At 38.2% G+C, this 12,360-nt stretch overlaps 1 protein-coding gene across 2 annotated transcripts in view; it reads right to left on the reverse strand.

The window, feature by feature from the left end:
- Positions 1–12,360, reverse strand: part of Slc30a9 (solute carrier family 30 member 9) — a 60,151-nt gene that overhangs the window by 16,584 nt on the left and 31,207 nt on the right. The window contains exons 8-10 of one of the 2 annotated variants that reach the window (XM_038324134.1): positions 11,225–11,292; positions 9,317–9,419; positions 1,245–1,300 (exon numbers count right to left, since the gene is read on the reverse strand). In XM_038324134.1, coding sequence (XP_038180062.1) covers positions 1,245–1,300; positions 9,317–9,419; positions 11,225–11,292 — 227 coding nt within the window. The remainder of the gene's footprint in view (positions 1–1,244; positions 1,301–9,316; positions 9,420–11,224; positions 11,293–12,360) is intronic. The other variant, XM_038324144.1, reaches the window with a different exon arrangement.

Below are 12,360 nucleotides of genomic sequence, written 5' to 3' on the forward strand. Positions count from 1 at the left end.
AAAATTTTATTTTATTTTCTAAACTTTTCTCCAAAGTAACACTAAGTATATGCCAATTTAAATTAATAATATATTAAGTTGTACTGGGCTTTTGTTTTGTTTTTCTTCACTATTTGTTTCTTGAGGCAGGTTTCTCTGTGTAGCCCTGGCTGTCCTGAAACTCAATTTGTAGACCAGGCTTGCCTCAAACCCACAGAGATGCTCTGCCTCCTGAATGCCACCAGACTTGGCTGCACTGTAGGTTCTTACTGAAAACTTGTATTATGCAGATCTGTACTGCCTTCTACAGTTAATTATGAGTCACATGTGGCTATATAAATGTCTTTAAACTAAACACTGCCTAAATTTAATTACTGTACTAGGTAGTATTAAAATGAGTTATTTAAAATAACTTAAGAAGCAATCTTCAGAATACAAAATTTAAAATTTTTACCCTCTTATTTAAATTTTTTGGTGTGGAAAATCAGTAAGGAAAACAATTTGTCAAGAGATAGTAAAACACAGTAGACGTGTAATTAACATTTGGTCTCATACTAGAAAACTCCCATTTCTAGAAAATTTAAATGTGTTATTACAGAAATAGCAATGCCCTGCTGTCAAGTAAGGGAAGGTATTTACAAAGCACTAAAATGGACACCTTCACAGAGATAAAGGTGCACTTTTCTGCCTTAGCATTGATCAAACTGTATTAATGAAGGTAGTTAAAAGGACAATGACTGGGAGCTCAACCATTTGGGTGGCCGTTAACAGATGGAACAAAAATAAATATCCACATCAGGTAACTGACACACTCAAAGTACTATATTCTAAAATACACACTCACTTTACAAATATCTAATTTTGAAATGTTATCAAAATATTTCTCAATCACAATAAAAGCATTAGAGTAAGTATGAAGTATGCATTTGAAAAAGGTTAATATCAAAACTTTAGATCACAAAGCCAATTGTTTGAGCAGAAATATACTTCCCTGAAACAAAATAAAATAGAACTCTAAGTGGTTTTTTTATTATCAAATATGGAGAAGATCTCCAGGCTGTATTATTATAAAGTATAAAAATTATTTCAACTCCATTTTCAAATTATGCTTTGACTTTACTTTGACCCTTACACTTTAGACAATACAAAGGAAATGACCAAATCTCGAACAATCTGATGCTATATAAAGTTCAGACTTCTCAAAAATTCATTGGTTCTTATTTCAATGACTTATCGCAAATTCAAATCAGAGGTCGTGTCCTTACGGGTGAGAAGGGTCTGGTGTTTGAATGGACTTGCTGATGCCCAGTGCTAGCAAACCCTATGGAGAAGAACAAACAGTAAACAGCCCTTACCAAGATGGAGAATACAATGATACAGTAAGTCAAGCTGGGCAGTGGTGACGCACGCATTTAATCCCAGCACTCAGGAGGCAGAGGCAGGTGGATCTCTGTGAGTTCGCAACCAGTCTGGTCTACAAGAGCTAGTTCCAGGACAGGCTCCAAAGCTACACAGAGAAACCCTGTCTTGAGAAAAAGAAAAAAAAATGAGTAAGACAAACTGGAAGATGTAAAGGATAACAACAAAGATATCATATGTGTGCATCACTGGCCAAGCAACTGTAGTTTAGAAAAAAAAATCCTAGTATAGAAAAATAAAGAGAAACCCAAGGGGATTCAGGACAGCATTGTTTATAAGGAGGAAAAGCTCGAAGACACTGGGCACAGAGGCACGTGCTTAACTGCTAGCTCTTGAAGCCAGAGAATTAACTTGAGTCTATCTTGGGCTGAAAACTGAGACTCACGTCAAAAAACAAAACTATAGCAAACTAAACAAAGGCAGTAACCACAGAAGAACCTAAAATCTCTTCAGTAGGGAAATGAATGCAAATGATGAACCACACTAAATTACATCTATAGCAGCTTAAAATAGCCAGCCAGTTTTCTGCACGGACATGGGAAGCTCCTACAAGGTACTATTCAGTGAAGTGGTCTTGAACGCAGGCCAGTCTGAGTCACTACATTTCAAGGCTCTGTCACAGACAAACAAGGCACTATGATTAGAATTGCAGCCAATCTATAGATCACTAGTTCATCTGCACCGAATTCTCCAACTCCACTTTTCTCTCCTTTGTGGTCCTGGGGGTCAAACCTTGGCCTTACATAGTCTAAGCAAGCACTCACAACTGAGCTGTACCCCAGCTGTTCTTTAGATCTTCCTAAAACTCTCAGCAAGTTCATAGTAAACTGATGTAAGTTTTGTGCACCTTTTGCTAGATTTATTCTTTTTTATTATGTATACAGTGTTCTGCTTACATGCCGAAGGAGGTGACCAGATTTCATTATAGATGATTGTGAGTTACCGTGTGGTTGCTGGGAATTGAACTCAGGGTCTCTGGAATAGCAGCCACTGCTTGCTCTTAACCTCTGAGCCATCTCTCCAGCCTGCAAGGTTTATTCTTAATGTTTTGTGATATTATAGAAAGGGAAAAATTTTAACGTCTTTCTGTATTTCCTGGAAATGAAATGCACAATTAGTACCTATTTGCCCTCTATAGCTACTCATTTTTTACTATTAAATCAACTTTATATTTTAGAACAATATTTGCTTGACTATACTATGATTTTTATATATTGCTTGATCTCATTTGGTTCTATTTTGAAGAATTTCTGCTGGGCGGTTGTGTGCACACCTTTAATCCCAGCACTTAAGAAACAGAGGCAAGCAGACCTCTGTGAGTTCGAAGCCAACCAGTTCTACAGAGTGAGTTCCAAAACAGCTAAGGCTACATGGAGAAACCCTGTCTCAAGAAAAGAAAAAAGGAATTTCTATTCTATATTGATACTGATGGGTATGTATGTTTTTCTCATATGATGGCATTGTAAGTATATCAGGGCTATGTTATGTCCATAGAGTTGAAAGCCATTGCTCTCCCTATCTCTCAAAGTCTGTGCATTATCACTATTACTTTCTTAAACAATAGCTGAGTTCTTTTGGCACTGTCTCCATAGTAACTGAGGATTCCTTCAGTCTTTATCTCTGGTTCTTGTACAGATGCTTTCTATTATGATAAATTAGGGCTAACCCTTTTCTTGGATTTTTAGTCTTCTGTCAATGCTCTGCAGTGAGATTTTGTGTCAGACACAGTTTTCAGTTCTAAAAGTCCCACTAACTTCTCTCATCTGCCAACTGAGTCTGTTTTATTAACTAATTTTCCTGCTAGTTCAAGCCTATTTTCTTGCTTCTTTCACTGTCTAGCAGTATTCTGTTACTAACTGGGAAAATTAGTTGACCACTGTGAATGTCACACTAAGTGTTTGGGGTCTATTATATTCTCGAAATAACACGAAGCTTTGTTCTGCAAACAATTAAATTATTTAAAGGTAAACTTGATCATTTACATTCTGGGATAGTCTGATAAGAAGGGGTTTGAACAGCCTTTACACTAGGGATAATTTAACTCTACTGCTAGATTTCTGCTGACCTGGGGTATCAGAACAGTCTCTTTTACCTCTCCTGGTAAGCTCTGGATGTACTGGAGCCCTGTGTGAGCACTAGGAATTACTCAGCCTTTGTCTGTTTGGTGTTTCTGCCCACATCTTATAGATGGGTAATTGAACATTCAGCAAGAATTCCAGAAGATCCCTATATGTATAATTATGCAGATTTTTTTTAGTACATAGCCTTTCCTCTGAGGAACTCCACCTCTAATTTCCAACGAGTTTGGATTCCTTAAACTTTCATATTTCTCATCCTGGCCCACTGCTCTGAATGTATCTCTAAATAAAAAGCCAGAGAGAAAGTGTAGGAGAAATCAAATCCCATCTCAGAGGTATGGTCTTATGCTTCTACTGTTCAATGTTTGAAAGCAGTTATATATTTTGTCTAGGACTTTATTGTTTAGGCATCAAAAGAGTAAATTTAGTCTGACTCATTTATAGTTAAAAGCAGAAGTTCTATACATAATATTTTGCAACCTGACCTTTTTACTCAATTTATCATGGTTATTACTCCAGTTAAAAGCAATCAGCCTTTAAAACCCATACATAATATTTGTGTTGGCTAGTTTGATGTCAGCTTGACACAACTTATAGTCACTGAGAGGAGGGAACTTAATTGAGCAAATGCCTCCCAAAGTTCGGGTTGTGGGCATTTTTTAAATTAGTGATTGATGGGGAAGGGTCCAGCCTATGGTGGGTTGTGCCACCCCTGGGCTTGTAATCCCAGGGTCTATAAGAAAGAAAGCTGATTAAGAGGGAGGAGCAAGCACATAAGCAGTGCCCCTCCATAGCTTCAGCCCCAGCCTCCAGGTTCATGTCCTGTTTAAGTTCCTGCTCTGACTTCCTACAAGGCGTAAGCCAAATAAACCCTTCCCTCCCCAACTTGTTTTTGGCCAGTTTTTCATCATAGCAACAATAACCCTAAGTAGGACAATATTTTAGAGAATAGACACTTAAGAATTATCTCCAATGTCCTAAAAACTAATACTCAAAATTAATCTTGTTTCATAATTCTTTGTCCTATGTCCTAAAGCTTACACGGTTCTTAGACTGTTTTTACACATCCATTTCTTCTCCTTCCACCCAAGTGACAGGGGTTATTAAGCATTTACGAATGGCTCCGTAGGTACAGTGCTTCCCATGAAAGCATGGGCACAGGAGTTAGGATCCCTAGCACCTAACTACTAGGGGGTAATAATGACCATTCTGTAAACCTGGCCCTTGGAAGGCAGACAGATACTAACTAAGCTGACTAACTAGATTAGCTAAACTAGTGAACTCTGTGATCAAATAAGAGACCTGTCTTAATATATAAGATGCAGAGCAACTGAGGAAAACATCTGTGTTAACCTCTGGCCTCCTTACACAAGCCCGCAGACATGGGCACACATACACATCTCATACACAAGCCACAAAAAAAGAAATGAAATCCTGCTAGCATAACAGCAACTGCCTACCTTCTTCCTTTACTTTTACAGAGGATTTCAATCTACTTGACAGTGAGATGCATTCTTCTGTTTAATCTGTAAATAATATTGCCTGCTTGCTCTTCATTTTATTATTCCTTTGAATTTTAGGCTGGGCAGTGCTGCGTACCAAAGTCAGGGCCTCTCACCTGCTAATCACATACTTTATTTAGCACTGGGCCAAATTAGCAGGCTTAAATATCCACTCCTGTACCTGTATCTTTCACCGAAACGTCTCTCAAATTTGTTTCAATGTAAGTCAAGTTTAAATAAATACAGAACGGATACCATTCTCCTTAAAATGAGATACAAATAAATAAATAACATTTATATAGAGTTTTCACAAAGGTTTAGATTATTAGTATTCACAATTTGGGCCAAAGATACTTCAAAGGCTATCTTAACCTTTTTCTTTTTTTAAATCTTCATTTGTAAAGTCAAGGTAAATAATTCAAGCTACCAGTCTAATGTATGTTAAACACTTAACCAGCACTCTACCTTTATTCAAAAAAGTTATTGGCTCTCACAGTAATTAAGAATTTACATTTAGCTGGGCATGGTGGCACATGCCTTCAACCCCAGCACTCTCGAGGCAAATACAGGCGGATCTCTGTGAGTTCGAGGCCAGCCTGGTCTGCAGAGTGAAAAGACAGTCATGGTTACATTTAGAAACTCACCTTAAGAATCTCTTCTAAGAAGTACACTTGAACACATTGGCACAGGAGACCACTTCCTAAATAGAACCCCAATAGCACAGACACTGAGAGAAACAATTAATAAATGGGACATCCTGAAACTGAAAAGCTTCTGTAAAGCAAAGGACACGGTCAACAAGACAAAACGACAGCCTACAGATGGGAAAAGATCTTCACCCCATATCAGAGAGAGGTCTGATCTCCAAAATATACAATGAAACTCAAGAAATTGGTCATCAAAAGAACAAATAATCCAATAAAAAAAATTGTGGAGGGGCTGGAGAGATGGCTCAGAGGTTAAGAGCATTGCCTGCTCTTCCAAAGGTCCTGAGTTCAATTCCCAGCAACCACATGGTGGCTCACAACCATCTGTAATGGGGTCTGGTGCCCCCTTCTGGCCTACAGGCATACACACATATACAGAATATTGTATACATAATAAATAAATAAATATTAAAAAAAATTGTGGAGTAGAGACCTAAACAGAGAACTCTCAACAGAAAAATCTAAAATGGCTGAAAGACACTTAAGGAAATGCCCAACATCCTTAGTCACCAGAGAAATGCAAATCAAAACAACCCTGAGATTCCATCTTACACCAAAATTAAAAAACACTGATAACAACTTATGCTGGAGAGGTTGTGGGGTAAAGGGAACACTCCTGCATTGCTGGTGGGAATGCAAGCTGGTACAGCCACTTTGGATATCAGTGTGGCGATTTCTCAGAAAATTAGGAAACAACCTTCCTCAAGACCCAGCAATACCACTTTTGGGTATATATCCAAAGGATGCTCAACCGAGCCACAATAACATGTGCTCAACTATGTTTATAGCAGCACTGTTTGTCAAAGCCAGAACCTGGAAACAACCCAAATGCCCCTCAACTGAAGAATGGATAAGGAAAATGAGGTACATTTACAGAATGGAGTACTACACAGCAGAAAAAAATAACATCTTGAAATTTTCAGGCAAATGGATCAAGCTAGAAAACATTATTTTGAGTGAGGTAACCCAGACCCAGAAAGACAATTATCATATGTACTCACTCATAAGTGGTTTTTAAACATAAAGCAAAGAAAACCAGCCTACAAACCACAATCCCAGAGAACCTAGACAACAATGAAGACCCTGAGAGAGACATACATAAATCTAATCCACATGGGAAGTAGAAAAAAACAAGGTCTCCTGAGTAAATTGGGAGCATGGGGACCTTGGGAGACAGTTGAAGGAGAAAGGAGAGGCAGGGAGGGGAGCAGAGAAAAATGTAAAGCTCAATAAAAATCAATAAAAATAAAAAAGAATCTCTTCTAAGCCGAGTGGTGGTGGTGGTGCACGCCTTTAATCCCAGAACTCAGGAGGCAGAGGTAAGTGGATCTCTGAGTTCAATACCAGCCTGGTCTACAGAGTGAGTTCCAAGACAGCCAGGACTATACAGAGAAACCCTGTCTTGAAAAACCAAAAATCTCTTCTATAGGGACTGAAGAGCTGGCTAAGAGCTCTTGTTCTTGCAAAAGATCTAGGTTTGATTTCCAGTACCCACATGGTTCACCACTCCTCAGGCACCAGGTACACATGGAGTGCACAGATGTATCTGAAGGCAGAACACTCATACACACACATAAAATAATAAAAATAAATCTAAAACAAACAAAAGAATCACTTCTATAAAAGATTATGACCAAGCACATATTAAATGATAAATTTATACTTCCTATCTCATTACTGATAGTTCTTAAAGCATAAAAACTTACTTAAAAATACTATGATCACATTTCTTTTTGGAGTTAGGTTACCATGTTGTCCAGGGTGGTCTTCTATTTACTATGTAGTTAAGGATGACACTATAGAAAACTTACTCAAATGTTTGTGTCACATTTTCAAGACTACGTTATAGCTCCTGACCCACCCCACCTCGGCACATGCCCCACAGGCAGTCTATGGTCATTATTTCTGTGTGCTGCTGTCCTTCATTACTATTCAAACATCAGTTTCAAAACCCTTCAAGGAAACTTCGGTTTTCTTTCTTCCTTCCTTTCTTTGAGACAGGGTATCACTATGTAGCTCTGGCTGTCCTGGAACTCACTGTGTAGGCCTGGCTGGCCTTGAGCTCAGAGATCTGCCGGCCTCTGCATCCTGAGTGCTGGAAATAAAGGGGCGAGTGCCACTAAGCTCGACAAAAGCTAAATTTTCAATGCTCAAGTTTCTTATATAAAATAGATAATATTTTCAAATAACCTACAAGTATCCTCTTATATTTTAAATAATTTATCTATCATTTTCATGCCTAACAAAAAATATAAATAGCATATACATTATTGTTAAACTCCTTTTTCACCACTGTATAAGCGAGGATAGCCTCTATTTTTAATAGTAGTTATGGGGACTGGAGATGGCTCAGTGGTTAAGAGCACTATCCAGAGATTCTGAGTTCAATTCTCAGCAACCACATGGTATCTCACAACTATCTGTAATAGGGTCTGATGCCCTCTTCTGTCATGCAGGTTTACAAGCAGAACACTCATATAAATAAATGAAAAATTAAAAAAAAAAGCATTGTAACAGGGGTGGGGGTGGGGATGGAGATAAGGTTCAGTCATTAAGAGTACTGGCTGCTCTTGCAGAAGAGCCAGCTTTCATTCCCAGCACACACATGGTGGCTCCCTAACTCCAGTCCCAGGAGATCGGATGCCCTCTTGTGGCATTAGATATCCTTTTGGCACACAGACATATATGCAGACACAACATCCACAAACATAAAATAAGCAAATTTTAAAAACAGAAAGAAAAAGAAAAAGAATAGTGATAAGGGCAAAAGTTTGTACAGTATAGTATTCTCTCCTATCTATCTACCTATCTATCATCTATCTATCTATCTATCATCTATCTATCATCTATTTATCTATATATATATATCATCTATCTATATATATATATCATCTATCTATATATCTATCTATCATCTATCTATCTATCTATCTATCTATCATCTATCTATCTATCTATCTATCATCTATCTATCTATCTATCTATCATCTATCTATCATCTATTTATCTATATACATATCATCTATCTATCTATCTATCTATCTATCTATCTATCATCTATCTATCATCTATCTATCTATCTATCTATCATCTATCTATCATCTATCTATCTATCTATCTATCTATCTATCTATCTATCTATCTATCTATCTATCATCTATCTATCTATCTATCTATCTATCTATCATCTATCTATCTATCATCTATCTATCTATCTATCATCTATCTATCTATCTATCTATCTATCTATCTATCTATCTATCTATCTTTCTCTCCTTCTCAGTGTGTTGTTTGAGACAGTGTCTCTCTGTGTAGTTCTGGTTGTTCGGGAACTGACTATGTAGACCAGGCTGGGTTTGTACTCACAGAGCACTACCTGACCCTGCTCAAGGGCTGGGACTAAGGGTTTGCTACCATGCCCATCTCTTTCTCATATTTTTAATCCACAGCTGGTTGTTAGGCTATGGAAGCATAGATGCAGAACCCACATACACAAAAGTCACTGTTCTTCAATGCTCAAATTTAAAAAGCTGCATTTCCCCAAAAGGCAACTGCAGAGTACTTTTTAACAGATCACTTTCTGAATAAAGCCTATAAGAAATCAGTTTAAGACTAAGCATTTCCTCCTTACCTGGTTACAAGTATCAGATAATGAGTGTATAGCTTCTGAGAACATACTTGCTGAACCCGTATAAATCCAGGCAAGGAATTTAAAGAAGCAGTTTAAGCCATTTCTAGAGAGAAAGAAAACAATTTAGCATATGCTTGAATTATAACTTTATATCAAAAGTTTATTTAACTGACTTTATACTAGATTCTATTAAAAGTAAATTTAAAAGAATTTCCTAAAGGTTCAGGTATAAATATAAAACATACAGATTATGATATTATTAAGTATGTAAGTAAGAGGCAATGTAATATGTTGAAGACTTTGTCTTCCTAATTCTTAAGATAATCTTAAGTACTGCTATGGTCTTAATTATTATCTGTAGACTATTAATTCACAACTCTAAATCTCTAGCCTAGATCTCCCTCCCTACAAGCTTGAGACCAATATACAGTAACAATAATACTTGTCAAGTACATATTATGTATTAGGTATGCTAATTAGCTTATATGTTACATACATTCCTCACAAGGAAGGTTATAGTCGTCAACTGGACTCTACTGGCAGAAAGAACTGCTCCTGTTGACCATCTCCTCATGGACACCCTACAGACACCTCAAAGATCATTTTCTCTCCTCCTATCCTGCCCCATCTCTGGTGCCCTGTCAGAGCAACATTTAGCAACCGTCCAAGCAGAAGCCTGAGCACCACCTGTCACAACAGCCCTAAGGCTTCTAACTAGACACCATCATCCTTAGTCATGAGAGTCCTTCCTCCAGTCTAGGGCCTTCCATTCTCCAAGAATCATGTATTAGATATTTTCAAATCCTCTCATAATTTCTGAGATGTATTTTTAAGATGTTATAAAAACTACTGATTTACAGAAGTGATGTTTTCAGATAGCCTGTCTTAGTTAGGGTTTCTATTACTGCAACAAAACACCAAGACCAAAAAGCCAGCTGGGGAGGAAAGGGTTTACTCTGCTTACACTTCCACATCTGTTCATCATGAAAGGAAGTCAGCAAAGAACTCAAACAGGGCAGGAACCTGGAGGCAGGGGCTCATGCAGAAGCCATGAAAGGGTGCTCCTTACTGGCTTGCTTCACATGGCTTGCTCAGTTTACCTTCTTATAGAACCCAGGACACCAGCCCAGGGATGGCACCGCCCACTATTGATTAAGCCCTCCTCCCACTGCTTACTAATTGAGAAAACGCCTTACAGCTGGATCTCATGGAGGCATTTCGTAAACTGAGGCTCCTTCCTCTCTGATGACTCTAGTTTATGTCAAGCTGTCAAAACCAGTTAGTACATAGCCTAAAATTAACTAGCAAAATGGATAAAAGGTAAACAAAATAGGAATCAAAAAGCCAGAAGAAAAAGGGAGTCAGTTATGAAAATGCTGTTTCTGAGTTAAGTGGAAGAAAACACAAACACAGATATATTCCTTAGCTGGTACCTGAGCTGGCCTGGGCAACACTGGCAAACCTAACTTTAAAAAATGACTCTGGCTGGGTAGTGGTGGCACATACCTTTAACCCCAGCACTCAGGAGGCAGAGGCAAGTGGATCTCTGTGAGTTTGAGGCCAGCCTGGTCTACAAGAGCTAGTTCCAGAACAGCCAGAGCTGTTACACAGAGAAACCCTGTCTTGGGAAAAAAAAAAAAAAAGAAAGAAAAAAAAAAGAAAAAGGCCTGACAAACTCCAATTAGTATTTTTAGGAAGAAACTTAGATCCACATAAAAAATACACAAACCCCAGTACAAACGTCAATACACTTCCGTATCACTAAACTGGCCATGACATAGCTTAACTTTCTCCTAAAATAACAAAAGCTCCATGTCAGTTCTATGCAGCTAGCTGCCAAACGTTCAAGAACACACATATTAAAAGGTATATATTTCTACTTTAAAAGCGTTGTTTTCTAAAACTCACATGCAGATAGCAACCATCACCACTTTTCCCGGCCCCTTAAGGAACATTGACAGGGTCCTGGAGCGCGGCTGTAAAACAAAAAAGAAGACTCTCAAGTCTCTCAGAGAAGCACGGTCAGAAGTAGCTCTGACACGGCAAAAGAGTTATCCTTTTTCAAAACCTCTAAATGAGGCTTACTTTTAGATTCTTTTCATCCAAAATTTCTCTTTAAAAGGGTCTTCGAGAGATGGTTGTTAAAGAATGTATACTACCTCTGCAGAGAATGCGAGCTTGGTTTCCCACCCATGCTGGGTAAATCACAGGAGCCTGTAACTCCAGCTCCAGATGGTCTGACCACCTCTTCTGTCCTCTGAGGACAAATGCATCACATGCACATACCCGAGAGCCCCCCAAACACACACATACATATATGCACAATTAAATAATGTTTTAAGTATGTACTTTCCCAAACCTCAGATGCTTAATTGCTCCTAGAATTAATTCCCAGCCTGTCCACACCTAGAAGAGCTCTGAAACAGCTACAGAGAAGATCACACTAAAGTGATAAAACATTTTGACCCGAAATTCACATGCTCGAAAATTCTCGATTTTTTGAACAACTTCTTCACTTTGAGGAAGGAACAGCAAAAGGTAACAGGTCTGCTGCTCTGGCTTAACTGAGTCTTCTCTCAACACCAAAGACCTCCAGCAAAAATTGTTCAATTGCCTAATCTGCCTCCTCTGCCTTCCGAGTGCCGGATTAAAGGTGTGTACTCCCACTGCCTGGCCATAAAGCTTTACTAACCACCCACAGAGCCAATCTACTATAAATTTATTATTGTATTTGTTGTATTATTAAATTTAGACCTATGTTTATCTTCATGTCATTTATTCGCGATGCTTACTATGCAGCTACTGTATGTCTGGCAGTTTTAGGAGCTAGAATCCTTTATTCTAGTAGATGCAATAGTAGAAGCAATCTGTAAAGAAATGCCTAACATCAGATAGTGAGGCACATCACAAAGAAAAGACTGAGAACAGTGGGGGTGGGGAGTGCTACTTTAGCTGTAACAGTCAAGAAGAGAGGCCTAATGACAAGGAAGCAATCATGAAAAATATAAAAGAAGCATGTTTGAGGAAGTTGTAGCAAGTTCAAA

This window comes from Arvicola amphibius, chromosome 1 (assembly GCF_903992535.2).
Source record: "Arvicola amphibius chromosome 1, mArvAmp1.2, whole genome shotgun sequence".
NCBI lineage: Eukaryota > Metazoa > Chordata > Mammalia > Rodentia > Cricetidae > Arvicola > Arvicola amphibius.